We start from the raw sequence: 24,751 nt of genomic DNA, 5'->3' as shown, positions 1-24,751 counted from the left end.
GCCCTCACCTTAACACTCAAGAGAGCTCCATTCATCTTTTAAAAAATATGAATCTGGGGCTGGTGAGATGGCTCAGCGGTTAAGCGCACCAACTGCTCTTCCAAAGGTCCTGAGTTCAAATCCCAGCAACCACATGGTGACTCACGACCAGTAACGAAATCTGATGCTCTCTTCTGGAGTGTCTGAAGACAGCTACAGTGTACTTACATATAATAAATAAATAAATATTTTTTAAAAATATGAATGTGGGTGGTGGTGGTCCATGCACCTTTAATTCCAGCACTTGGGGGCCAGGGGCAGATGGAGCTCTGTGAGTCGAGGCCAGCCTGGTCTACAGAGCAAGTTCCAGGACACTCGGGCCTACACAGGAAAAACCTTTAATTGAAATATAATGTCGCCAGGCAGTGGTGGCGCACGCCTTTAGTCCCAGCACTTGGGAAGCAGAGGCAGGCGTATTTCTGAGTTCGAGGCCAGCCTGGTCTACAGAGTGAGTTCCAGGACAGCCAGGGCTACACAGAGAAACCCTGTCTCATAAATAAGTAAATGCATAAATAAACACATAAATTAAATGTCATACACACACATTTCTGAGGAGTCTGGGAAGGCGAAATTTATTCACTTCTGAGAGTCTGTTCGCTCCTAACACCATGTGGGTCTGCAGGATTGAACCACGCTGTCAGGCTTGGAGGCAAGTGTCTTTACATACTGAACTCTCTTTAAAGACGCCCCACCCCATCCTCCGCCCAGACCCTTTTGACTGGACCCGTTGGGAGATGTTACGGTATTGAACCTACCCAGGCTCCATGCTCGGTTCCCGGAGCACACACTCTGTCTTCCTTGCGCCCTTCTGCTCACACCTTAGAAGTGGAACTGAGGCTCCAAGGACTAGACCGAGGTAAGCCCCCATACAACGAGGGGCTCAGCTCCGTTGCCTTTTCACGGGACCAGCTCTGCCCATAACCGCAGCTTTCTGGGCGTCACTGAACGCTCCACGCTCGCACTGGACTTCCTGGCGTTCTTGTGAACATCCGGGTCACTCTCTCATACGGACCAATGAGCGGAGGCTCTTGAGTCAGGGGGCGGGCCCTAGGCGGGACAACATGGCGGCGCTCGGCACGCAGCTTCCGTGACCTGTAGCCGCGCCTCTTGTGTTTGTAGCTCAGTTGGGTTGGGCGCGGGCACCTCCGCGGGGCAGCAGCCGGAGAGGGAGCCATGGGGACAGTGCACGCCCGGGTGAGAGACCCCCGCGGCGGCTGGGCGGGACACGCGCGCCTGGGGCAAGGGCGGCAGCGAGGGTGTGGGAGCTGCTTTGGGCCCGAGGCTGTCTGTCGCGGTCCGGAGGGCAGTGGTGACTTGCCCAAGGTCATTCAGCGGAATTTCCCCAGGTGACCTTACAGCACCACGGCTTGGAAGAAGGGTTTGTCAGAAGACAAGACACAACAAGTTATTTTGCAGCCTTGTTTTACAGTTTCCAGTTACTATTATGTGCACCAGTGTTCGCGCGCGCGCGCGCGTGTGTGTGTGTGCGCGTGTGCGTGCACTTTGTGTGCAGAGCCCGTGGAGGCCAGAAGGGGGCAATTGATCCCCTGAAACTGTAGTTCGAGAGAGTTGTGAGCCTCCTTGTAGGTGTCAGGAACCACTCTGGTCCTCTTACCTGCTGAACCCATTGCTCCAACCCAGCACTATTGCTTAAAAAGTTGTGTGTGTGTGTGTGTGTGTGTGTGTCCATGTGGAGGTCCGAAGACAACAACTAGAGTCAGTTTTCTCCTTCTACTCTGGTGTGGAACCTGGGGAATGGAACTCTGGTGATTAGGCCTGTGCCTGCTGAGCCGTCCTCACTTTTGGCTTTCATTTGCCACCTGGAATTGGGCAGAATCTTGTTCTGTACAACAGAATGAGCGCCCTCCCCATAAATGGGCGGAGCAAACTATAGAAAACCCTTGTGCTGTCTCAGCATCCCCTCCATCCCTATTTCTGACTTTGGCTTTGTAGCCCAGGCTAGCCTCATATTAGGAGTCTTGTCTAAGCTTCTGACAAGCATGTGTCAGTATCTCGGGCAAGCACTCACTGAGCTATATCCATAGATCTCTTCAACTATTTTCCTTCAGTAGGCTGTCAGGGCCAGCCTTGAGCTCAGTCTGTAGTTCAGGCTGGCCTTGAATTTGGAATCCTTCATACCTTTGAGTAGCTGGGCTTATAGAGCCAGTAGCTAGGCATGGTACTACACACCCTTAATCTCAGCACCCAGGAGGCAGATACAGTGAATCTGTTGTGAGTTCAAGTCCAGTCCTGTCTACACAGTGAATTTTAGGCCAGCCAGATCTATATAGTGAGGCCCTGTCTAAAAACAAAACAAACACTACGTAGTGAGAGAATCCCCATTGGTAAACAGGTCCTGGAGGATACTGAGCTGTGGCAGAAGTGTGAACCACAGTGACATCTGCCCTCCAGATTGTGGGGCTGGTGGCCTCTGGCGAACTTTGTGTCATGCTTTGCCATCTTAGGAAGGACCATTGGCACTTTTTAAATAATAGAATGCAGACTTTGCCCTTACAAGGTAGATTTGCCAACTGTTGGATTACAAATGGATCCACATGCACATTTGATGTTTTCATACTTGGGAGAAGTTAATAGTGATTTAAGATTACTAACAGCAGGAACCCAATGAATAGTGACATGAAATGATGTCTTGTTTGTCATCCTTGGTAAGTGCCCATATTAGTGTGGAACCATTGCCAGCCCGAGTGCTAGGGTTCTAGGCAGGCACCTGCCTTTTTCTTTTCCCCCTCACTTAGTAAAAGAACAAAAGAAAATTGCATTTAATTAGTATCCCATGAATAGGAATTGAGTACCCAAAAAAAGGAGAAACTATCTGAAGTCACAAAATTCTAACGTTTAAGAGGTATCCCTTTGGACCCAGACATGGCGGCTGTAATTCCAGAAAGTTGGGAGTTGGAAGCAGGAGGATTAGGGTTTCCAGACTGTTCTTGGCTATGTAGCGACTATGAGACCACCCCTGGGTTTGTGAGAACTTGACCCTGACCCTTCACACATGGGTATTCTCTTTATTTGTGTGTCTCTCTGTAGCACACACACACAAAACCACACAGTCAGAATGGTTCAGAGGGGATATTTAGCATGGCAGGGTGGCTCGTGCCTATAATTGCAGCACTTAAGAATCCGAGGCAGGAGAATCATAGTAAATTCAAGGCCTGTGCTCCTGTTTTAGTACCTCACCTCCTCCAAAGATAGATAGCATTTAAAGTGGATCTTCAGACTATGCAGGCAGCCAGCATGGCATACTGGCTTGGAGTCTAGGCGTGTCTCCCCATAGGTCCTCTGAGGACCAGTCTTCAGGGCAGGTGTGGAGGAGTTGTGATCCTCTTGGGCTCCTTCCTGACACTCAGAACCTGTGTGTTTAATGTGCGTGTGGCAGAAAGCCTTCCGGGAGGAGGAGAAGGCAGAGGCAGCCCCAGAGTCCCCTTGCTCCGCAGATATCAGTGCTTGTGGGCACCATAGAGGGGCCTGACTACAGGAAGCAGCCAGATACTGCCTGCCTGTTTCTGAAATTCCCCTGAAATGTTGCTCTGAGTCCACTTCAAGGATGCTTGGAAATCTCTGCTGCCAAGTGTCCCAGTGACTGAGGGTTCACTCACGGGAACAGATTACATGTTACATGTACACACAGATAAAGCACTGTAATATGTGTGTGTCATGTATCTGTAATTGTGTTTTCCAGTCTTCCCAGTCCTGGTTGCCCAGCCCCAGCCCCAGCTCCCAGAAACTTATTAAGAAGTTGCTCTTGCCGGGCGTGGTGGCACATGCCTTTAATTCCAGCACTCGGGAGACAGAGGCAGGCAGATTTCTGAGTTTGAGGCCAGCCTGGTCTACAAAATGAGTGCCAGGACAGCCAGGGCTACACAGAGAAACCCTGTCTCAAAAAACCAAAAAAAAAAAAAAAAGAAGTTGCTCTTGTGATTATTTATTTAATGGTAGAATGTCTTCTCCTCAGCCTCCCAGGGCTGGGATTATAGCCATGTACCACCATGGCTGGCTTTGTGTTGTACTGAGGTGGTGACAGTTTATATTACCACTTGGAAGCAGAGTGGGCTCAGGAGGAGTTTCAAAGAGAGCCTTGGCTACACAGGGTATGTGAGGAGAGACCCAATCTCAGAAAACTAAAGAAAAGGAGCAAACAAGGTTGGGAGTGTAGCTTGGTGGTGTAGACACTGCCAGCATTTGGGTTGTGTAAAGTGCCTGCTTCCTGGCCCACTGACAAGCATGTACAAGGGCTCCCTCCCCTCCCCCCCAGGGTTTCTCTGTATAGCCCTGGCTGTCCTGGAACTCACTTTGTACACCAGGCTGGCCTCAAACTCAGAAATCTGCCTGCCTCTACCTCCCAAGTGCTGGGATTAAAGGCATGCACCACCACCGCCCAACGTATAAGGGCTTTTTGAAATCTTTGTTTCACTTACTAATTACCCAGTGAACATGCTTATTAAGCACGGTCCCCCGACCTTCACCTGCCCACTGGCCTACACCAGCCTCCCTATGTGTCCCATCCTGTCCCCAGCTCCTCACCCTGACGAAGGGAGCAGCTGTGCTGGAATTCATGACACCACCTGAAGCCTAAAGGTAGAGGCCTGGCTCCTTTTCATTCTAAGTTCCTCTGTCCCTTGCAGAGTCTGGAGCCCCTCCCGTCGAGTGGAACTGACTTTGGAGCACTGGGGGAGGAAGCCGAGTTTGTGGAAGTTGAGCCCGAAGCGAAACAGGAAATCCTGGAAAACAAAGATGTGAGTATTCCATGGAACATCTTGATGCTGTTTCTGGAATGTCCTCTCGGTAAGGCCCTCTGGAAAGTGAAGCAGTTCACATGTCACCAGTTGCAAATAGGGAACCTTGACTTGAGGACAGTAGCTCCTTGTTCCTTAGGTTCTCCTGGGTGACAGTCGATGTGGCTGGTTTAGGCAAACACATTTGTTCCTACTGAAAAAAAATAGAACAAAATTTGGTTTTTCATGGTTGGAGAGATGGCTCAGACGGCCTAGGTTTGGTTTCCACTACCCATATGGTGGCTCAAAACCACCTGTAACTCTAGCTCTAGATTCTAGAGTCTAGAAGATCTGACAGCCTTGCACACATGTACAGGTACATACATGCAGGTAAACACTCATACATCTAATAACATTTAAAAAGTTTTTCAAAGATAGACTCAAATTATGCTTAAGTCTATATACATATATATGTTTGGATGGATGTATGTATGGATGGATAGATAAATAGACAGATAACATTAAGGGCATGTCACCAGCAGAGGATGGCATCCCAGACAAGTGCCCTACCACAGAGCTACAGCCCCAGCTCTGGAGTTTTTATTTGTTCTTTTCTCCTAGAAGAGTCAAGGTCATTCTTTACCTGCCTGTGACCTCTCAGGGGTCTTCATCTCACATCAAAGGCAAGTGTGGCCCAGGTTTAGAAGGCCGGGCCTCACTGCTTGTTAGGGTGATCCTGGGTTGTTTGGCTGGAGAGACCAGAGCTCATTCATTTACTGCCAAGCTAAATCTTAAAATAGGAGTACAGGAGCTGACAACAAAACAAAACAAACAAACAAAGAAACAAAGAGTACAAGCGGGAGAGATGGTTCACAGGTTAAAAGTGTGGCTTTTCCAGAGGACTTGGATATCCAGCACCCACGTGGCAGGTCATAACCAACTGTAACTCCAGTTCCAGGGAATCTGACACTGTTGCAGCCTGTGTGGGCACCAGGTACTCACATGCTCCTCAGACAGACATGTAAGCAAGCACCCATACAAGGCAAAGTTCAAAACGAACGGAGTCAGGAGTAAGACAGTTACTGTACTTGAGAAGACCTTGCCCCCGTCTCGTCTCAGACCCTGCCTCCAGCTACAGTCCCAACCTGCTTCCTGTGCCAGACGTGGTGACCTCTGTTCCCTTGTCACATTTAGGTGGTGGTTCAGCACGTTCATTTTGATGGACTTGGACGGACTAAGGATGACATCATCATTTGTGAAATCGGAGATGTTTTTAAGGCTAAAAACCTCATTGAGGTGAGTTTGTCCTCCATGTGGCACACTTTGCCTATAACTTCTGAAGAATCTGAGACCCACAACCCTTCCCCAAGCTTCTCACTGCAGAGTGCCTCCCACAGCTTACATAAACTTTCAGCTGTCCTTACCTCTGTTCATCCTGAGGAAGGACAAGTCTGTCCTCTTTTCTGCTCCGCCTGCCTGTCCTGCACTCTTCCTGACTCTCAGCATCAGCGTTATCCATCCCTGGGTTTCTCTGTGGAATCCTCTCCACACCCCAGGCCCGTGCTCTGTTGGTCACATGGACTCTTTGCTGTGCTGTAGGAGACCCTCTATCCTGTGGATCCCTCTGTCCTGCCTTTGGACCACACTGACCAGAGGTCATCAGCGGTGTCCTTGTGGTCCAGTTACCTGGCTCCTCTCAGCCTCTTGCTAACCTTGAGGCAGGGTCAGCAAAATAGCAATCCAAAGTTTGTGTTTTTAGAGCATAAGGTGCTGTTTTAGGACAGTTACATAAGAGGTGTAACTCACAGGTGGAGAGCATGTTGGTGTGAATGTGCACGCTTCCTTGTCACTACGGCTTGATCATTCCCAGAGGCCACCTGGGCTCCTCCTGGTTCTTCCCAGTGTGACTTCCACGAGGATGAACCTAGGTGGCTGGCAGCGCTGGGCTTCCCTTTTGTCATTGTGAGGGCAGGCGCGTGGGCCTGTCTGTTAGAACCTGTGTGGGAAGCCTCACTGCAGACTCTTTGTGTCGTTGCTGTGTCTCTCTGTGGATGGACATGAACTGAGCTGAGTGCTTGGCTCTCATGGATGGCTGTGTACTCAGTGTCCTACTGTTGTGTTGCAGTGTGCACAGTGCAAGTAGGGTTACTATGTCGAAGGGCACATTGTCACCTCAAGGGTCAGCAGATTGGTCTGCAAGGAGATCCACCATTGCACACCCCTGCAGGGGGATGGGCAAGGTCCACTCCCCAGAGCTGAGAACCACGTTCTCTAAGGTCTTGCCATCTATTGGACATAGAGTGTGGTTTCATTATTCCAATCTGTAGCTATGTCCCTGGGATCAAACTGGGCTTGGTGGCAAACATCATAACTCACTGAGCCACCTCACCAGCCTCAAATACTTTTTATTTCTATATTTATTTCCATCCCTCTCTCTCCTCCTTTGTTTTCCTTTTCCCCCCCTTTGTTTAGATATCCTCTCACTGTGTAGTCTAGGCTGGCCTCCATCTTTAGCTCTCCTAGCCTTAGCCTCTGAATGTTGAGATTGCAGAGATGTGCCTATTTTCCCTCAGGTTCTCAGCCTCTGCTCAATCCCAGGAGCTCTTTGTCACTTTGTTTCCAGTGTATCCTGTCTGTTACCTTTTCTTCCTGCTCATCCTTGGCCTTTTCTGTGTCTGGGCGCTCACTCCCTGTGCTGGCTGCTGGCTGTCTCAGTCAGGTTCGCCTCTTCCTCATGGGACTTGACAGGCATTTCCTTCTACACACCTCCCAGTGCAAGCATTTATAGGTCACATGGCTTCAGTGCTCCCATGTCTTAAGAGAGCTCACTCTCCGCCATCTGTCCCTCTCCCAGGTAATGCGGCGATCTCATGAAGCCCGGGAAAAACTGCTTCGCCTAGGAATTTTTAGACAAGTGGATGTTTTGATCGATACGTGTCATGGTAAGTGTCATGGGGCATGTCCTCCTGATGCCATCCTGTAGCCTCCAAGGTTTCTCAAGCAGGTCGCAGAGTTAGCAGTCTCAAAAGCTACACCTAGGGTTACATTGCAGTTCCTGCTGGACATGGCCTTGCACTGGTCAGCTCCTCTCTCTGTGACTCCAGCTCTTACCCGGCTGCACCATAGAATTCCCAAACAGCAGAGGCTAGCTTAGGGCTTTGTAAGCCCGTCATTGTGCATGTCACATTACATGTCACTGACCCTGCTGGGAGTTGTGGGCTTGAGGGAATGGTCATTATGAGTGTGTGCTTGACAGTTGTGACAAATGAACCTTGTGAGTGTGAGGTGTTTAAAGTGGCACGTGTCAGAGTAGTAAGGGTTGAAAAGAGGGTTGGTGTGGTACACACCTTCAATCCCAGCACTTGAGAAGCAGGGGTGCGGGGGGGGGGTGTTTCTCTGTCTATGTGATGAGTTCTAGGCCAGCCAGGACTGCACTGAGAGACCCTGTCTCAAGAACAAACAAACAAATACCAGACCAGCACCAAGGCTCCTCCCACCTCAGCCCCACCCTGTGTTTCCTGCCCCCAGCCTGTTGAGACCACTGGACATCACCACTGCTATGTAGCAGGAACACCCAGCAGGTGTCCTGGGTGGAAGGCGTGAGCTAACCCCTCCTCTGAGACCACACCCTGCAGGGTTTTGCCTCACTCCACAGAGAGCACCCCAGGCCTTGGCAGGTTGTGACGTAGAAACCTCCATTGCAGACACTGCTCACACCCCGCTGGATGGGGGACGTTTAGCTGTACTGTTATAAAGTCCTTACTGTCAAATGAATCCGGACTTTGATGTTGGCTGCCTGGGACTCAGAGCGTTTTCCAGGACCTCCTAATCGGTGGGCCCATTCCCAGCTGAGGTTGTTTTCAGCACAGAGAGCCTAGTCGGTGTTAGAGAGCCTAGTCGGTGTTAGGTTTAGAGGTCTGTTTTGGTTGTGTGTATGCATGTATGTGTGCAAGTATGTGTCACTCGGAGGACAGTTTCCAGGAGTCAGTGGGTCCTGGGAACGTACCCAGCCTGGCAGGCATGGTGGCAGTGCCTTTACCCCCGAGCGGTGCTGACCCTTTTAATACTTACTTCTTTAGGTGAAGATGCCCTGCCCAATGGGTTAGACGTCACCTTTGAAGTGACGGAGCTGAGGAGACTGACGGGCAGTTACAACACCATGGTTGGAAACAACGAAGGCAGTATGGTAGGGCGTGACTCCGTAGTTGTTGTCTAGAGCTCTGAGTGTAAGCTTTGAAAGGGGCCTGTCAGAGAAACGCAGTTGCTGTGGAACCTGCTGGCTTTGGACTTGCAGTGCTGTTCAGTTTTCCTTCGGCCTCCTAGGACTGGTCAGCCTGAGCTGGGGGTCCTCTGTAGCCATCATAAACCCTGTACTAGAACAGATGCGCGTGCTGGTGATCTTGTTTCGATTCCTGGTCGGGAGGTTTGGGGTTGGGGCAGGAGGCTTCTGCCTTCCAGCTCCCCAGGTGCTCAGTGTGGCTGTCTTCCAGCTGGTCAGCCTTTGTGGGGTGCTGTGTGCTTGGCAAGGGCGTCCGTGGGAAGCAAAGCCTGCCTGCCCGGGTCTAGTACCAGCTTCATCCTTTCCCCTCCCTTAGGTACTCGGCCTCAAACTCCCCAACCTTCTGGGACGTGCAGAAAAAGTCACTTTCCAGTTTTCTTATGGAACCAAAGAAACTTCCTACGGCCTGTCCTTCTTCAAGCCACAGCCTGGAAACTTCGAGAGAAAGTAGGAAGCCAAGCAGGTCCTTGAGCTCATTGGCCTGGTGTAAACGTTAAAGTAGATGGCTGGCATGTGAAATGACCCCCGCTGCCTCTACCGAGGCCGCTGTCCTGAGGATGAGCCCCCGTGTAGCCTAACAGGGCCTGTTGTTTAGCTGTGCGTAAGCCCTGTGCCTCACTGTTAAAGCTCTGTCCTATTGCCTCCTAGTTTCTCCGTAAACTTATATAAAGTTACTGGGCAGTTCCCGTGGAGCTCACTTCGGGAGACAGACAGAGGAGTGTCTGCAGAGTACAGTGTGAGTATAGCAGGCCCTGGGGTCGGGTGCAGGGCTGCACAAGTGACAGCTCCCTGGGCCTGCCCTGAGCTAGTGTAGGGCCCAGGTGGGTGCGCCACATCATGGGTGTGTCTTACTGTGATGAGACTGATATCCGCTGTTGACAGTCACCCCCAGTTTTTGGGTATGACCCTGTTCCTTCACCAGCAGCTCAGAGCAGCACTACTTTGGCTCAGTTTACAGCCCTCCCCCTCTGCCTTCATGAGTTCTCTTCTGTTCCTCCCCCCCCCCCGCCCCCCCCAGTTCCTCTCATCTGAAATGGGTCGTCTTCAGGCTGGGCCTGAGGCTCGGGGAAGATCCCTTGCCATTCCAGGCCTGATCCATCCCTGGTGCTGAGGAAAGAATTTATCAAGTGTGTTCCTCAAAGATGCCTCATTTCAAAGGATGGTTTGTAGCAGCTTGTTCCAGTGTGGACGGAGCAGAACAAGGCTTCCTTCCCTGTCTTTACAGTTTCCCCTGTGGAAGACCAGTCACACTGTCAAGTGGGAGGGTGTGTGGCGGGAGCTGGGCTGCCTCTCGAGGACTGCGTCGTTCGCTGTGCGGAAGGAAAGTGGACACTCACTGAAATCGTCTCTCTCGGTAGGACTTGCTCTCGGGGTGGAGAGTGAGCTGGCAGCCCGTGACTCATTGGCCAGTCTCTGCTGATGTGGGGCTGACTGAGGTGCCAATGAGACTGGCTCCACCTCCACTGCCTCTTAATAGTTTTTGTAAGTAACATCAGTGGAAACAGAAGTTAAAAGAAATGTAATGACCTGGGGCAGCTGCTGGGCTCTCTGAAGGGACGAAGCTGGTCAGTGTCAGTGGAAAACTCCCTGATGCCTCTGGGTGTGCCATCTCAGAACTTTAAGCTGTCCTGGGAGGAGAGGACAGGCACAGATGCAGGGCTGTGGGCATGATCAGCACAGCCCTAGTCCTCGGTGCATAGCAAGTGGTATTGTCCTGGAGCTGCCTGAGTGAAGATGAGAATGCCCTGCTCCTTTCCTTTCTTTCAGCATGCCATGGTCATCGACTCTCGGAATTCATCTATCTTGCCAAGAAGAGGGGCCTTGCTCAAAGTCAACCAGGTAGCCTCTCGCCACAGCAACTCACTGGGGAGCCAGTGCACTGTGCACGGGTAACATAACGCTTTGCCTGTAGTTGGCAAACTCATGCAGTAGCGTGGGACTCAGTAGTGCACTCCCACCTGAGGGGGCCTGGGTTCCATCCCAGCAGCACAGATGGGAAAACCACTCTAGGAATGCCTGCAAGGGTTGTTGATTCCACCCTTAGGGCTCCCGGCCTCCGAATCAGCCTTTGTTCCTTGAAGTTTATCTTGTGTCTTCCCCCAAAGCCACAGTGGTTGACATGACAGCCTCTCTGGTGGTGTCGTACAACAGCCAAGAACAGAGTTGGAGGACCAGCAGTAGGCAGGACTGTCATGCAGGGGCCTGCAGGGCCAGTTGAGGGCTGGCACTGATGCCTGTGGGGAGTAGTGTTAGTGCCTAAAGGTGATGTGGTCAGCTGACCTGCAGGCGTGGGGGACCTGGGTGACACTGTGGCTGTGGTGGTCCACCCAGTCTCATCCTGCTGCTTCTAGTGCTTGTGGTGAGCAGGACCCTGGGGTGCCTGTCTCAGTCAGGGTTTCTATTGCTGTGATGAAACACCATGACCCAAATGCAAGTTGGGGAGGAAGGGGTTTATTCAGCTGATACTTCCATACTGTTCATCACCAAGGAAGTCAGGACAGGACCTCAAACAGGTCAGGAACCTGGACACAAGAACTTAGAGACAGGAGCTGATGCAGAGGCCTGGAAGGGTACTGCTAACTGGCTTACTCCTCATGGCTTGTGAGCCTGCTTTCTTATAGAACCCAGGACCACTAGCCACCATGAACTGGGCCCTCCTGCACTGATCACTAATTGAGAAAATGCCTTATAGCTGGATCTCATGGAGGCACTTCCTCAACTGAGGCTCCTTCCTCTCTGATGACTAACTTGTGTCAAGTTGACACAAACCAGCCAGGACAGTGCCCAATCTTCATTTTTAGGGGAGCAACTAGTGGTGAGATTTGTATGTAAAATGTTCCTGTCATGAAAGCAGCTCACTCTTCAGATGCTGAGCAGGCCAGTGCCTTCAGAAAGGCACAGACAGCAAAACTGTCATTTTGTGGGCAAGGTAGTACTTAGTAGCTAGCCCCCGTGTCCCTATGACCTGTGGCTTCTTCCCTCAGGAGCTGGCAGGCTACACTGGAGGAGATGTGAGCTTCATCAAGGAAGACTTTGAGCTTCAGCTGAATAAGCCGCTCGCCTTGGACTCGGTGAGTCTGTGGCCTCCGCTGTATCTGTGAGACACTGTGCCTGTGGAACCCTGAGCCCGGAGCACTGGTATTAGCCCAGTGCTGTGGTGCTTTAACCCATAGGACTTAAGACCCTCCAGTCAGGCCTGCCAGGCTGCACTGGGTCCTCACTCTCAGGTACCACAGAATTCCATCATCCTCTGCTGCCCCTGCCTGTGGTGTGGAGCTATGCTCTGATTTCCCTGAGCCCCGTCCTCCCATACCCGAGCTGAGCTACCTGAGTTGCACACCTTATCCACTGCTTCCCTGTGAGTTTGGACTCTAGAGTGGTGCTCGGAGCACCTTGATCTTCACAGTTATACCCCTCCACCCGCCTGCGCATACAGGCTCTGTCAAAGAGGTGGGGCTCTTCCTTCACAGGCAACGTGTGGTGTTCTTCTGCCTCCTGCTGCTGTAACGTCCTTTTGTTACCTGTCCATGTGGCTTCCTGCTCCAGGCTTTTAGGAGTTTGGCACAGGCATGTCTCCAGCCACCTTCTCTTCTCTTCCAGCCTGGGGGTTGAGGGATGGAGGGCTCCACTGTACTTATTCTATTCTTCTGTCTACCTACCATTTCCACCTACCCACTCACCTGTCTACACGGGTGTACACCCACCTGTCTACACATCCTTCTTCCATCTACAGAGTATCTACTCATTCTCTTACCCACCCATTTGTGTGCTCCCCCACCTGCACCCTGACTGCCCGACACTCTAGGTGCTTATATCAAGAGGTAGGAGTAAGGAGGTCATCTTAGTTTGGGTTTCATTGCTGTGATGAGACACTGTGACATAGCAACACTTTTTTTTTTTTTTTTTTTTTTTTTGGTTTTTCGAGACAGGGTTTCTCTGTGTAGCCCTGGCTGTCCTGGAACTCACTTTGTAGACCAGGCTGGCCTCGAACTCGGAAATCCGCCTGCCTCTGCCTCCCGAGTGCTGGGGACATAGCAACACTTATAACGAAAACATTAATTTGGGGATGGCTTACAGTTTTCAGAGATTTTAGTTCATTTTTATCATAGCAGGAAGCATGGCAGCTTTCAGGCAGACATGGTGCTAGAGGAGCAGAGAGTCGGCAAGCAGCAGGAGGAGACTGTACCACACTGGGCATATCTTGAGCTTATAAGACCTCAAAGCCCGCCTTCACGGTGACATACTTCCTCCAGTGAGATCATACTTCCTAGAAGTACCATTCCCTGTGGCCAAGCATTCAAATCCATGAGCCTATTCAAACCACCACAAGGGTAGAACCCAAAGAGAACAGGAAGGACTAGTGGCTGAGATGGGCAGCGTTGGGGCAGGCAGAGTGTAGAACAGGAAATGGCAGAGACGCTAGCGAAAGGAATGGCTTAGAGCAGGTGGGACCCACCTGTCCTGTAGAGGAGAAGCATCAGAGCAGTTAGTGTCTGAGTTCAGCAGGCAGTGAGGAGCAGGGGGTCCCTCAGCTTTGGGGTGAAGCCGGCTGAGGATGAACCCTGGGAGCTGGGCTGTGCCTCTGACAACCTAAGGCCAGTTCAGAATAAAATGCTTATTTTAAGAGATGGAGAGGAGACAACTGGGAATAAACCCCAGCAGATGCTTCTTTGAGGCATAAGATGGGTGGGTGGTAGATGGATGGATGGATGGATGGGTGGATTGATGGATGGTAGGATGAGTGGACAGGAAGAGGGTCAAAGGCTCAGGATGTTTGGCTCTGGCAGGAAGGAGCTGGAACTTTCTCTGCTGTTGGGAACGTAGAGTGTAGATGCCTCTGAGTGGGAGCAGGTGTGGGGCAAGAAGGAAGGAAAACAGGGGCCTGGCTCTTCTCAGCTGCCTTCCAGGCCAGAGGTAGTGGTGTGTGCAGGAAGAGCTGGGGCAGAGGTGGGAGTCTTTTGATGCCCTTGGTCTCCAAGAAACAGAGTCAGGCCTCGTCCCAGAGTGGGAACATGAACAGTCAGATCATGAGTCCCATGCTGCCAACTCTGTCATCACTGGGCCCAGTGATGGGAATGTCAGACTAGAGCTGTGCCTCTTGACTTACTTCCTGAGGGCGCCACTTCCTAGGAAACCTGCTGTTGAAAATGCCTGAAGGGTGGTGTCCTGCTGAAAAGCTTGTTCAGTCTGTCCAGTCTTCAGACTGGAGGCCTTCCCTTAGCCTTTCAAAGTCTACTACAAAGGTGACTTTAGCCAAGTGTGTGGCTTCCAGAAGGCCATACAGACAGGTGGGCACATGAGTGTGCCGTTAGGCAATGGTGAAATTGGGAGATTTCACCCCATTATTGCCATGTGGGGACTGTCCTGTGTGCTGTGTGGCTCTGCCCATGCTCTTCCACTCTATAATGATATCCTTTCCCACTGAAGCATCTAGAAAATGACAGCAGCTATGGAGTTTATAAGGACTGGCCAGTCCGACACATGAGGGCCTGGTGTTACTGAGAGAGCCTCGAGCTTGGCAGTGAGTGTTCAGGAGAACTGAGGAGTGACCTACATGCTTTGATGAGGATGTCATTGAACCTCCTAACTGGATGCTGTTGCCCCTGATGGGGAGCTAGACTCTATACTGTGTGACTGCAGGAGTGGTGTAGCTCATATAGACCTTCAGCCTGAGACGCAGACCTCAGTCCCCTCATGTTTTGGGGTCTGAGCAGATGTAGGGTCTCATATCCAGAGTTCTGGCTGTCTTCCTCTATCAGTCCTGTGGGCCCGACTTCTCATGCAAGAGGGTTCTGTCCCGGCAGGATCACAAGCTAAGTTCCTGGTGCACCTCTGGGTGACTTTGACTGAATTTAAAGTGGCCTCTGACTGAGTTCTTCAACCTCACCACCCCTGGTCCCCATGGCCCTGCTATTGCTCTACTGTGCATGCCAAGAGCCTTCAGAGACATGCAGAGTAGAACCAGTTTCCTGCTGGCTCCCATGGAGACAGAAACACTGTGTTTGCCTTTGCACAGGTATTCTCCACATCTCTCTGGGGTGGAATGCTGGTGCCCATCGGTGACAAGCCATCCAGCATTGCTGACAGGTCAGTGCGGCAGACGCTCCCCACCTCCTCTGGGACTTTGGGTTGTTTTTATTTTTACAGAGGGGAGCAGTATTCACATCGCTCTGGATTTTCATGTGGAATCAGATTTTGAAGTATCCAGTACTCATACTTCGTTGCTTTTTTTTTTTTTTTAAGATTTATTTATTTTATGTATGTGAGTACATGTCGCTGTGTTCAGACACAGCAGAAGAGGGCATCAGATCCCACTACAGATGGTTGTGAGCCACCATGTGGTTGCTGGGAATTGAACTCAAGACCTCTGGAAGGGCAGTCGGTGCTCTTAACCAGTGAGCAATCAATCTCTCCAGCCCCACTCTGTTGCCTTTTGTTGTGAGACTTGATTGTATTAAATTTTCCTCAGGCGGGCATGGTAGTGCAGGCCTCTAATCCCAGCACCTGCAAAGCAGGTCAAGGGCTGACAGAAAAACCCTGTCTCGAAAAATAAAGAAAAAAAATTTCCTCTTTTCTTTTTTTTCTTTTAGTTATCATGAAAGAATTTGGTTAGTACTTGTAGAATTGAAAATAGAGGCACGTTTAAGAAAGTAGGATGCTTAGTCCTCCGGGGGGATAAGCCTGCCTCACCCCGCTCTGCTTCCTTTTGATCAGTTAGGAGTGTGTTGGTATACAGAGAGTAAACTGTGTCTTATATGCTGTATTGTGGCTTTTTGTTTTTTCGTTTTGTTTTTTCTTTTGAGACAGGGTTTTTCTGTGTAGCCCTGGCTGTCCTGGAACTCACTCTGCAGACCAGGCTGGCCTCGAACTCAGAAATCTGCCTGCCTCTGCCTCCCAAGTGCTGGGATTAAAGGCGTGCGCCACCACTTCGCGGCATGGATCTTCACCTAATGACATGACACCTGTCTCTTTGCTGCAGGTTTTACCTGGGAGGCCCCACGAGTGTCCGAGGATTTAGCATGCACAGCATTGGACCGCAGAGCGAAGGTCAGTGAGCTTAGACTTGGAGACATTCGGTACTTTCCTCCTCTGTAGGCTGTCATTTGTGAGAGTCCAAGGCGATGGGAATAGCAGCTTGAAACAGTGTGGGCAGTAGCACTTCCATTCAGTGTGTGTAAGGATAGAACTATTTCCAGCAGCTCTGCCAGCTCCTGGGCTTCATGGGCAACCTTTGCTCAAAACCCAGCAATCCAAGTCGCCCTGTGCCCTCCAATGTATCCCTTTCTCTGAAGACTCTGCATTCTTTGCTCCAGAAACATCTGCAGGTTTGCTGGATAATTTGTCTCACCAGGTAGAAACAATGTAGCTCTGTGACTGTGAATAAGACTTTTTCTTGATATTTGTTTTGTTGCTTATTTTAAACAGACAGTAGCTCTATCTACTATTGCAATAATCCAAGTTCAGAAGCTATCCTGAAAACATCTACTTTTCTTTAGTACAATTCAAATTTTATTGATGAGTAATATTTTCCTTCACTTTTTAGTATTTTCATTTTTTTGTCAAGATAATATAAAAGCTTCTTTTTTTGTTTGTTTGTTTTGAGGCAGGGTCTCTCTGTGTAGCCCTGGCTGTCCTGGAACTCACTCTGTAGACCAGGCTGGCCTCGGACTCAGAAATCCACCTAATCCACTTGCCTCTGCCTCTTGAATGCTGGGATTAAAGGCGTGCGCCACCACCGCCCGGCTTTTTTTTACTTATTCACTTCACATCCTGCTTGCTGCCCCCTCTCCCAGTCACCTCCTCTTACAGTCCTTCCCCTATCTCCCCTCCCCATCTCCTCTGAGTGGATGGGCGCCCCACTGGATCTCTCCCATCCTGGCACTTTAAGTCTCTTCGAGGCTAGGCACATTCTCTCTCACTGAGGCCAGACAAGACAACCCAGCTAGAAGAACATAGCTCACAGACAGGCAACAGCTTTTGGGATAGCCCTTGCTCCAGTTGTTCAGGACCCACATGAAGATCAAGCTGCACATCTGCTACATGTGTGTAGGGAGGCCTAGGTCCAGCCCTTGTATGCTCTGTGGTTGGTGGTTCGGTCTCTGAGAGCCCCATGGGTCCAGGTTAGTCGACTGTTGTTCTCCCGTGGAGTTCTTCTCTTCTGGGCCAGGAACATTTGCCTTTACTTACATGCATGCACATTGATTTCAAATCAGGCATGCCTAGTAAGACTTCAGCACTCAAATAGTTAAAAAACAAACATGAAAAGCAGCAGCTGTAGCTTTGCTACTCAGTTGCTCTCGGTAGGAAGTGCTAATGGTAGAAGTAGATTAAACTTGGTCTTGTTTTGTTTTAGATGCAAAATGACAAGTGAGGGGCTGGAGAGACAGCTCAGCGGTTAAGAGCACTGACGGTTCCAGATGACCCGGGTGTCTAGCACCCACCTGGCAGCTCACAACCACCTGTAGCTCCAGTTCTGGGGTCTGATTGCCTTTCTTTGGTCTCTGCAGGCAGGCACTCCACTCATGTGTGCACAGAGACATACATGCTGACAAGTATATGTTTGTTTTTGTTTTTGTTTTTGTTTTATGTTTTAGCTCTGGCTATCCTGGAGCTCAGTATGTAGACCAGGCTGGCCTCAAACTCATAGTTAGCCTTCTTCTGCTTCCTGAGTGCTGGGATGAAAGGTGTAGGCCTCCATGGCCTGGCTGTCATTTTTTTTTTTTTTTTTTTGGCCTTAAGCCTAGCTTTAGCAGGAGTCATCTCTCCAGCTCTCATACACATTTCCAAAGTGACACGTGACAACTATGTGCATTTGGAATACATTGGTAGATTGATGGCAGCTCAGCTGGTTTCCCTGGGTCCCGCAAGGCCTCACAGCCCTAGTACTGCCCACATTTGCACATGCTATGCTGTTTAACAGTCTCCCAGAAACCCTTGCTTCTCTGTTTTCTTATATCCCTTCCCCACTGGCGACCAACATAGGATTAAGAGAACTGAAGCTTTCCTGCCGTATCAGCAGGAGCCCCAGGAGCCCCAGGGGCAAGGAACATGGGGCAGCTCAGAAGAGCACCAAAGTAGCAACAGAAAGGGCGGAGGAGCAAGGCCGAGGCACTACCGAGGCTCTGGCTTCAGGGCCTGCAGAGGCCAGATACTTCCTTCCCGAGTGCGAGTAGCTGCAGGCTGCGGGGCTCAGATAAGAAAGTCACCCCAGCACTTTTCCTCTCCTGGGTCACTCGAGCCAGTGACTGACTCCAAAGGAACTTTTCTCCAGGCCTGGTCTTCACCATTGAAACCGGGGGTTTGGGGGAAAGCCTGGGCTCCAGCAGCCCCAGCACACTAGGCTCAGACACCATCTCCATGGTGATCACGGAGGCTCAGTGTGGCCACTGGAGGAGGAGGAGCAGGTCGCTCCTTCCCTCCTGGCCCTGCAGACAGTGCAGGCAGCAGCCTCATTCCTTTGGGGTACCCCGGCTCCTCAGCTGTATCGTGGAAGGATCCTGTAAAGGAGAGAGGCTGGCCTTGCCCTCGCAGTTTGTGGAGCAGAACTGGAAGCAGGAGCCTTAAGGGCTGAGTCAGCAAGTTCTGTTTCCTTCCTTAGGAGATTACCTGGGCGGTGAGGCCTACTGGGCTGGGGGCCTGCACCTCTACACCCCATTGCCCTTCCGGCCAGGCCAGGGTGGCTTCGGAGAGCTTTTCAGAACTCACTTTTTCCTCAATGCGGGCAACCTGTGCAACCTCAACTATGGTGAGTCAGCCCCGGCCACGCATCCTCCTGATTCAGAACGGTGCCATCCCTTACAATGCTGTTATGTAAAGGGGAGGCTGTGGCTTACTCTAGAAACAAGCTTCAAGTGCTTCCGGGGCCCAGAGCTCAGCACAGCTCTGTCCAGAGGAAGCTCACAGGGCACTGAGCAGTTGGGGGCCCTGGGCCCTCTCTGAGGTGTGGCATGGGCCTCCCCACTGCTCTGCTAGAAGAGCCTTTCTAGGCTAAGGGGCAGGGTAGCCAGGCCCAGAGAGTCGAAACCTTCAGCTGGCTGTGGAAGAGTGGGGTGCTGATGATACCAGTCCCATACCTGTCTCCACCAGCTAGATCCAGCTGTAAGGGGCCCTGCCAGGGAGGCCACACCTCTGCTCACCACCTTCACTGTTTCAGGTGAGGGCCCCAAAGCCCATATCCGGAAGCTAGCTGAGTGCATCCGCTGGTCCTATGGAGCAGGCGTCGTCCTCCGACTTGGCAACATCGCTCGGCTGGAGCTGAACTACTGCATTCCTATGGGCGTACAGGGGGGCGACAGGTGTGTGGACCACTGTCAGCTCTGCAGCTCTGTGGAGCTTCTGTTGCAGGTGGTTCCGAGATGGCCACTTCAGTATAGGTCTGAACTTAAAGAGAGATTGGAGTCAACTAAAGAATGAGAGCATGCGGTCCGCTGCTGAGCTGCTCTTAGTTGGAGGGGGAAGGGGAGACCCACCCCTTCCCTGGAGCACTGCTGCTCTGCCTCAGGAGCTAGCCAGGGGAAGTGGTGACCCTGCTTGCTGAATGTGTAAAGCAGGAGAGAGCTTCCCTGTGCCAACCCTGGCCTGGGGCTGCCCACAGCTTTGCTCTGGGCTGGAGGACTCCACCCATGGACATGGAGCCATGTCTGTGTTCCTTGGGTGGGTTAGGCCAAGGGCCACTCAGGGTTATAGAGAGAGCCCATCTCTCACATTACCTTGTAGGCATTGTCTGGAGGTTATAGAGAGAGCCCATCTCTCACATTATCTTGTAGGCATTGTCTGGAGGCCCAGAGGGATTGTTATGAGCAGGAAGCTTTAGTGACAAAGCTCGGAAAGTCAGAGGTCAAGACATGATGGTGGGAGGCTGTTGCTAGGACACCGTACCTGGCTTCCATGGGACGGGCCACCTGCTGACAGGCAGCCTCACGGGGAGGCAGTGCAAGCATCTGGCCTCTCATGGGCCCCTCTCTTGTGCCTTTATCCAAGATAGATCAATTCCCAAGGGCCACAAGGCCAGATGCCACCTTGCCTTGTGGTAGGGCCTGGAATAGGTTACATAGCTACTCTGGCTCTGTTTTCCCGTGCAGAGACTAGAAGGCTTTGACAGACAGCGCTGAGCTTTCAGGGGAAACGTTGCATGTCCAAGCAGCCCTCCCGCTCTGCTTTTGTGTGGTCTGACAATGGTGTCTGTCACTCTCATACTGCTGTGTTGTACTGGCCCGCTCTTCTTGTCTCTCTGTGTTCTCTGTCCACCACGCCTGCTGCCTACAGTCTGACCTGCCACAGTTGCTGATTGCACAGTGCAGTGAGGAGAGGAGGGCTGGGCCCTGTTGCACAGTAGGTACCTGTGCACAGCAGGTGCCTTCTCAGCCTGGGTTAGCTCAGTCTAGCCTACCATGTAGGTGGCGCTGAAGTGGAGCTGTGGCCAGCTGCCTTCACATACTGTGTTGGGGCCAGATCTCAGGGTGTGGTGGGCTCTAGTGCCAACCACAGCTGCAGCAGCTCTCTGAACAGCTCACCTCTTGTGGCCCATGCTGCTGTAATACTGACAGCAGCCACAGGGTGGCAGTGTGCACCAAGCGGTTCCTTCGCTCTTGCGCTTCTTGCTAATTGGCCCTTTAGTGAGTATTCTTTACAGCTCAGGACCCCTCAGCTGCACCTCTGAGTTAAATCCAAGAAGCATGTTTCAAAGATTAATTGAGAACATACCCTTCAGGAAGAAGAAGTTTGCTGTGCTGAAGTGGGGAAGACCCTGGCCGGGGTTTGCCTGGCAGCTGTTTGCCATTGTGATGGTGGCAGGCAGGTGTTGGCTGTGGGTAGAGAAGGCTATCCAGGGTCAGCCTTGAACATAGAGATACCTTCCCTAGTGTGGTTTGCCTTGCAGCTTTGTTGGCAAGAGTGGAATTTGAAAACATTTGAGGGAAATGACCTCAATTTTATCATGTTTCTAAAATTAGGCAGTTGGCAGGTGGACAGTTGTCTGTAGCCCCACCCCCAGAGTTAAGCCAGGTGCTCTGAAACTGGCAATTGTGGCCTCTGCAAAGGGTGACAGTTTGAAGTGTTCTGACTTGTGTCCTGAATGATTTCTGGCACAGTTTTCTCTGGGACCTGAGTTCTGTCACAGCGTGACTCCTCAGACTAGGTCCCTGGAGACTCAGCAGTGAGTCAGCCCCGCTCCAGCTGTTCCTTGAGCTGCAAGAGGGACAGGACACCACCATTGCAGCTGGGGAGGGCATCCTGTATGTGGGTACAGCTGTCCTGGGGGAGGGGTATAGTATGGGTGGACAGAGAATGTGGGGTTGCTGAAGCCTTAAGGAAATGGCTTCTCACAAATGCGCCTCTTTCTAGTCTCCTCCTCTCCCCCTCCCCCTCCCATCAGCCTTGTTAATATCTTCCTCTCTGTGCCTGTCAAGGGCTCTGTTCGGGGCCCACGAGTGCTATTTGCCCACACCTAGCACACCATCCAGGATGGAGCGTTTGGGGGTTAAGAGAGGATATCAATGGACTTCTTGGATGACCCCTGCTAGGCCTGGTATAAGGGTGAGCTCTGGCACCATGCAGCAGGAAGGCAGCCTACACCTGGCCTAGAGGTAGAGGCTGAGGAGGCCAATGGGGTCTGCAGAGCACTGATGAGTCCTGGCCCTGTAACTCTGGATGCCACCTCGAATACTCATGGGCATTGCTCTGTGGTGTGTGTGTCACAGCACAGGCATCTTTGACTTGCTTACCTCAAAGCTTACTTCTCTGGGGGTTTCTCTGAAGCAGCCGTGGTCCCTCTTATGTAGGCCTAGGCTGAGGGTACAGGTACACTGTGCAGCTTGGCTTGGATCTTCAGCCTCCAGGGATTCAGCTTTCCTCCAAGCAGGAGGGCTCCTCCCCAGGGCAGTGTGACTGCTTCCATTTACCTGTGCCTTGACATTCCAGTATGGCACAGCACTCAGAACTGGATGTTTGGTGCCTGCAGCCAGTCCTGAGAAGGCCCACACAGGACATGGTAGAGCTAAGCTCTCCAGAGAGCACACCTCTGGTGACCCTTTATGTATGTCATCCTGGGTCAAGAACAGGGCTGGCCTCTCTGAGGCTGGGTTGCTTGGTCATTGTGAAGCCCAGGTTCTACTTGCTGTCCTGACAACAGGACAGTGCACCTTTGGGTGGGATGGAGCAACAGAGGGTCTTGGGCTCTATTCCTGTCTTTTCTCCTTTCTCCAGGGGCTAATTCCTATTAGCCCAGGGAACTGGGGGTAGGGGCAGGGAAGGGGTGCGTACAGAGCCTCTCGGTGGTGTAAGGAGCGTCCTGTTGACCTCTCTCTTTCTTTTTAGGATTTGCGACGGCGTCCAGTTTGGAGCTGGGATTCGGTTCCTGTAACTTGAGTCCCAGGGGCAGCTTGGATGAGAAACAGGCATCTCCCAGGCTCCAGGCCTGTTTGGAGGTGACACGGTTGAGTGCTTCTGGGCTGGAATCCTTATGGGAAATCACGTCAATAAATTTTAAATGCTCAGCGGTGTCCTGGATATGGTCTGTTTTTCAGGCCATGCGTCTTTATGGACACATGCTTTTCCTGAGAACATGTGACAATCTGACCTGTGCTGTCCTGGACCTAAGGGCTTTCAGGTGACCTCTCCCAAGAGCCTTTTCCTTGTAGACTCCTAGAGTCTACTGTTGGGACCCCACTTGCCAGAAGTAGGGCTGAGCTGTCATGTCACAGGTTACTACCTCAGTGCAGCAGGACCTGCCAGTGCTGGTATGATGCTAGGATTCCGAGGCAGACGGGAAGTGCGCTGTCTGCTGATAGCCATGGCTGCTCCTGCCTGTCATGCTTGTGACTCAGGCTGCACAGCTATCATTTTACAGGAACCTGCGGCATCCAGCGGGCCATAGGCTCAGGTGCTACTGGGCAAGACTGACTTCTAAAAACCTCTGTGCTCTCTCTTCGGAGCTGGCAGGCCAGACTTCTGCCTCTGCTCTTTTAAGGACAGTTTTGTGACATGAGGTCCCCAGATGGACCAGACAACTGCATTTCAAGGCTAGCTAATGAGCACACCCAGCTCTGTCTGCGCCCTTGCTCCAGCTGGATGGTTGCGATTCCTCGGTCTTTAAAGGGGGGTCTGTTGGAAGCCACTCTTTTCCCCTACTTGGATGCCGGTATCCGCAGATACGCAGGGCTGTCAGATAACATGTTTCAGGATTGCTTTGCAGGCAGGAGACAAAGGTCTTACCCAGGCTGGCCTTGAACTCTCAGGGGTCCTCAGCGCCTCATGTGCTGGGGTCACCCATGTGCACACCACATCAGAGTGATGCTGGGCCCATGCACACGGCTGCCTCAGGCCTGTGTTATCTCCGGCTTACAGTGTGGAGGCTTGGGCCAGAGGGGCGATTCATATCTGTGATCCCAACACTCAGGAACCTGAAGCAGGAGGATTGCCTTGAGTTCAAGTACAGCTTGAGCTATGTAAGACTCCATCTCAGAAAACTTAACTAAAGATGTTGTATTGAATTGTTTCAGGATAAAAGTTAAGTCTGGATGTGTTTAGGATAGACACAGTTGTTGTGGGTTTTACTTTGTAGCCAAGGGTGACCTTGATCCAATCCTCCTGCCTTCCCCTCCCAAGTGCTGGCATTCCAGGCATGTACCACCACGTTGGATTTACACAATGCTGGGGATGGAGCCCAGAGCTCTGTGCCTGATGGGCGAGCACTCAACAACTGAGGCACTTCCCTAGCCACTCCTGAGTGCTGTCCCTCTGCCATGCTGAGAGCTGGGAGGTGGAGCCTAAGGGGATGTCAGCTCCGTTGGGACATTGGGATTCTGTCTACTCTGATGGAGGTCTCTGTAAGTGGTACTTGGGGGATAGTTCTCTGTTTACTATAAGATTTATTTATTTTATGTATATGGGTATTTTTGCCTCGTGTATATATGTATACCACATGGGTACCTTGTGCCTGTGGAGGTCAGAAAGAGGGTGTTGGATCCCCCAGATTTGGAGGTAAAATGGTTGTGGGCCACCCTGTAGATGCTGGACGTGAACCCAGGTCCTCTGCCAAAGCAGCCAGTGTGCTTGACTACTGCAGCCCTTTGGGGGATATTCTTAGCTTTAAAAAACTAACATAAGCTGGGCAGTGGTGGTGATACTCAGGAGACAGAGCCCAGCCTGGTCTACAGAGCCAGTTCCAGGACAGCCAGAGCTACACACAGAAACAGAACAAACAAACAAAAAATAATAAATGTATTTTAGAGTTAAACCTCCTCTGAAGTCTTTGAAAACAGGATGTGCCTGGGACCTCCGCTCCATGGTATCTGCTGACTCCCCCCACCCCCATGGTCTCATGCAGACCAGCTCCTGTCCTCCCTGGGACCTTTTGTTTACTGAATAACTTTGGGGCTTGTGGAACAGCCTACACACACACACACACACACACACACACACACACTGAATAACTTTGGGGCTTGGGAAACAGCCTACACACAAACACACACACACACACATCTGACAAGTTACTCCCTTACCACCTTCAATGGAAACTGGTGTTTGCTGAGAATAAATTTACTTCTTTCAATGGTTGGAAATGTCAGTCTGCAGTTACTCATTGATGATTGGAACCCTCTTAGGACCTGGTGTGTTCAGAATGGGGATTGGGAGCTGCAGAAACTGACACAGATTTGCAGACTCCATGACCTTTGAGAACCCAGAGAAGGCACTTGTGAAA

At 51.4% G+C, this 24,751-nt stretch overlaps 1 protein-coding gene across 1 annotated transcript; it reads left to right on the top strand.

The window, feature by feature from the left end:
* The first annotated feature begins 1,084 nt into the window (after positions 1–1,084).
* Samm50 (SAMM50 sorting and assembly machinery component) lies at positions 1,085–22,544 on the top strand. The gene is made up of 15 exons (XM_021182891.2): positions 1,085–1,233; positions 4,683–4,793; positions 5,967–6,068; positions 7,627–7,714; positions 8,852–8,958; positions 9,368–9,498; positions 9,700–9,787; positions 10,277–10,405; positions 10,819–10,890; positions 12,036–12,122; positions 15,068–15,138; positions 16,031–16,098; positions 18,650–18,796; positions 19,205–19,346; positions 22,366–22,544. Exons 1-15 carry the CDS (start codon positions 1,213–1,215, stop codon positions 22,409–22,411), a joined length of 1,410 nt encoding a protein of 469 aa, XP_021038550.1. The 5' UTR covers positions 1,085–1,212; the 3' UTR covers positions 22,412–22,544.
* The last annotated feature ends 2,207 nt before the right edge of the window (positions 22,545–24,751 follow it).

Source organism: Mus caroli, unplaced genomic scaffold (assembly GCF_978045245.1).
Source record: "Mus caroli unplaced genomic scaffold, Mus_caroli_1 scaffold_16, whole genome shotgun sequence".
NCBI classification, from domain to species: Eukaryota; Metazoa; Chordata; class Mammalia; order Rodentia; family Muridae; genus Mus; species Mus caroli.
Note: the sequence above shows the minus strand (reverse complement) of the source record. Positions and strands in the feature narration are given on the sequence as shown.

What these genes read in the sequence shown, in the direction of transcription:
- Samm50 (XM_021182891.2), top strand. Translation starts at nt 1,213, where the DNA reads ATGGGGACAGTGCACGCCCGG. An exon ending in CCTTGCTCAAAGTCAACCAG is followed by an intron (nt 10,891 to 12,035) that starts GTAGCCTCTCGC and finishes TTCTTCCCTCAG; the next exon opens with GAGCTGGCAGGCTACACTGG. An exon ending in GGCGTACAGGGGGGCGACAG is followed by an intron (nt 19,347 to 22,365) that starts GTGTGTGGACCA and finishes CTTTCTTTTTAG; the next exon opens with GATTTGCGACGGCGTCCAGT.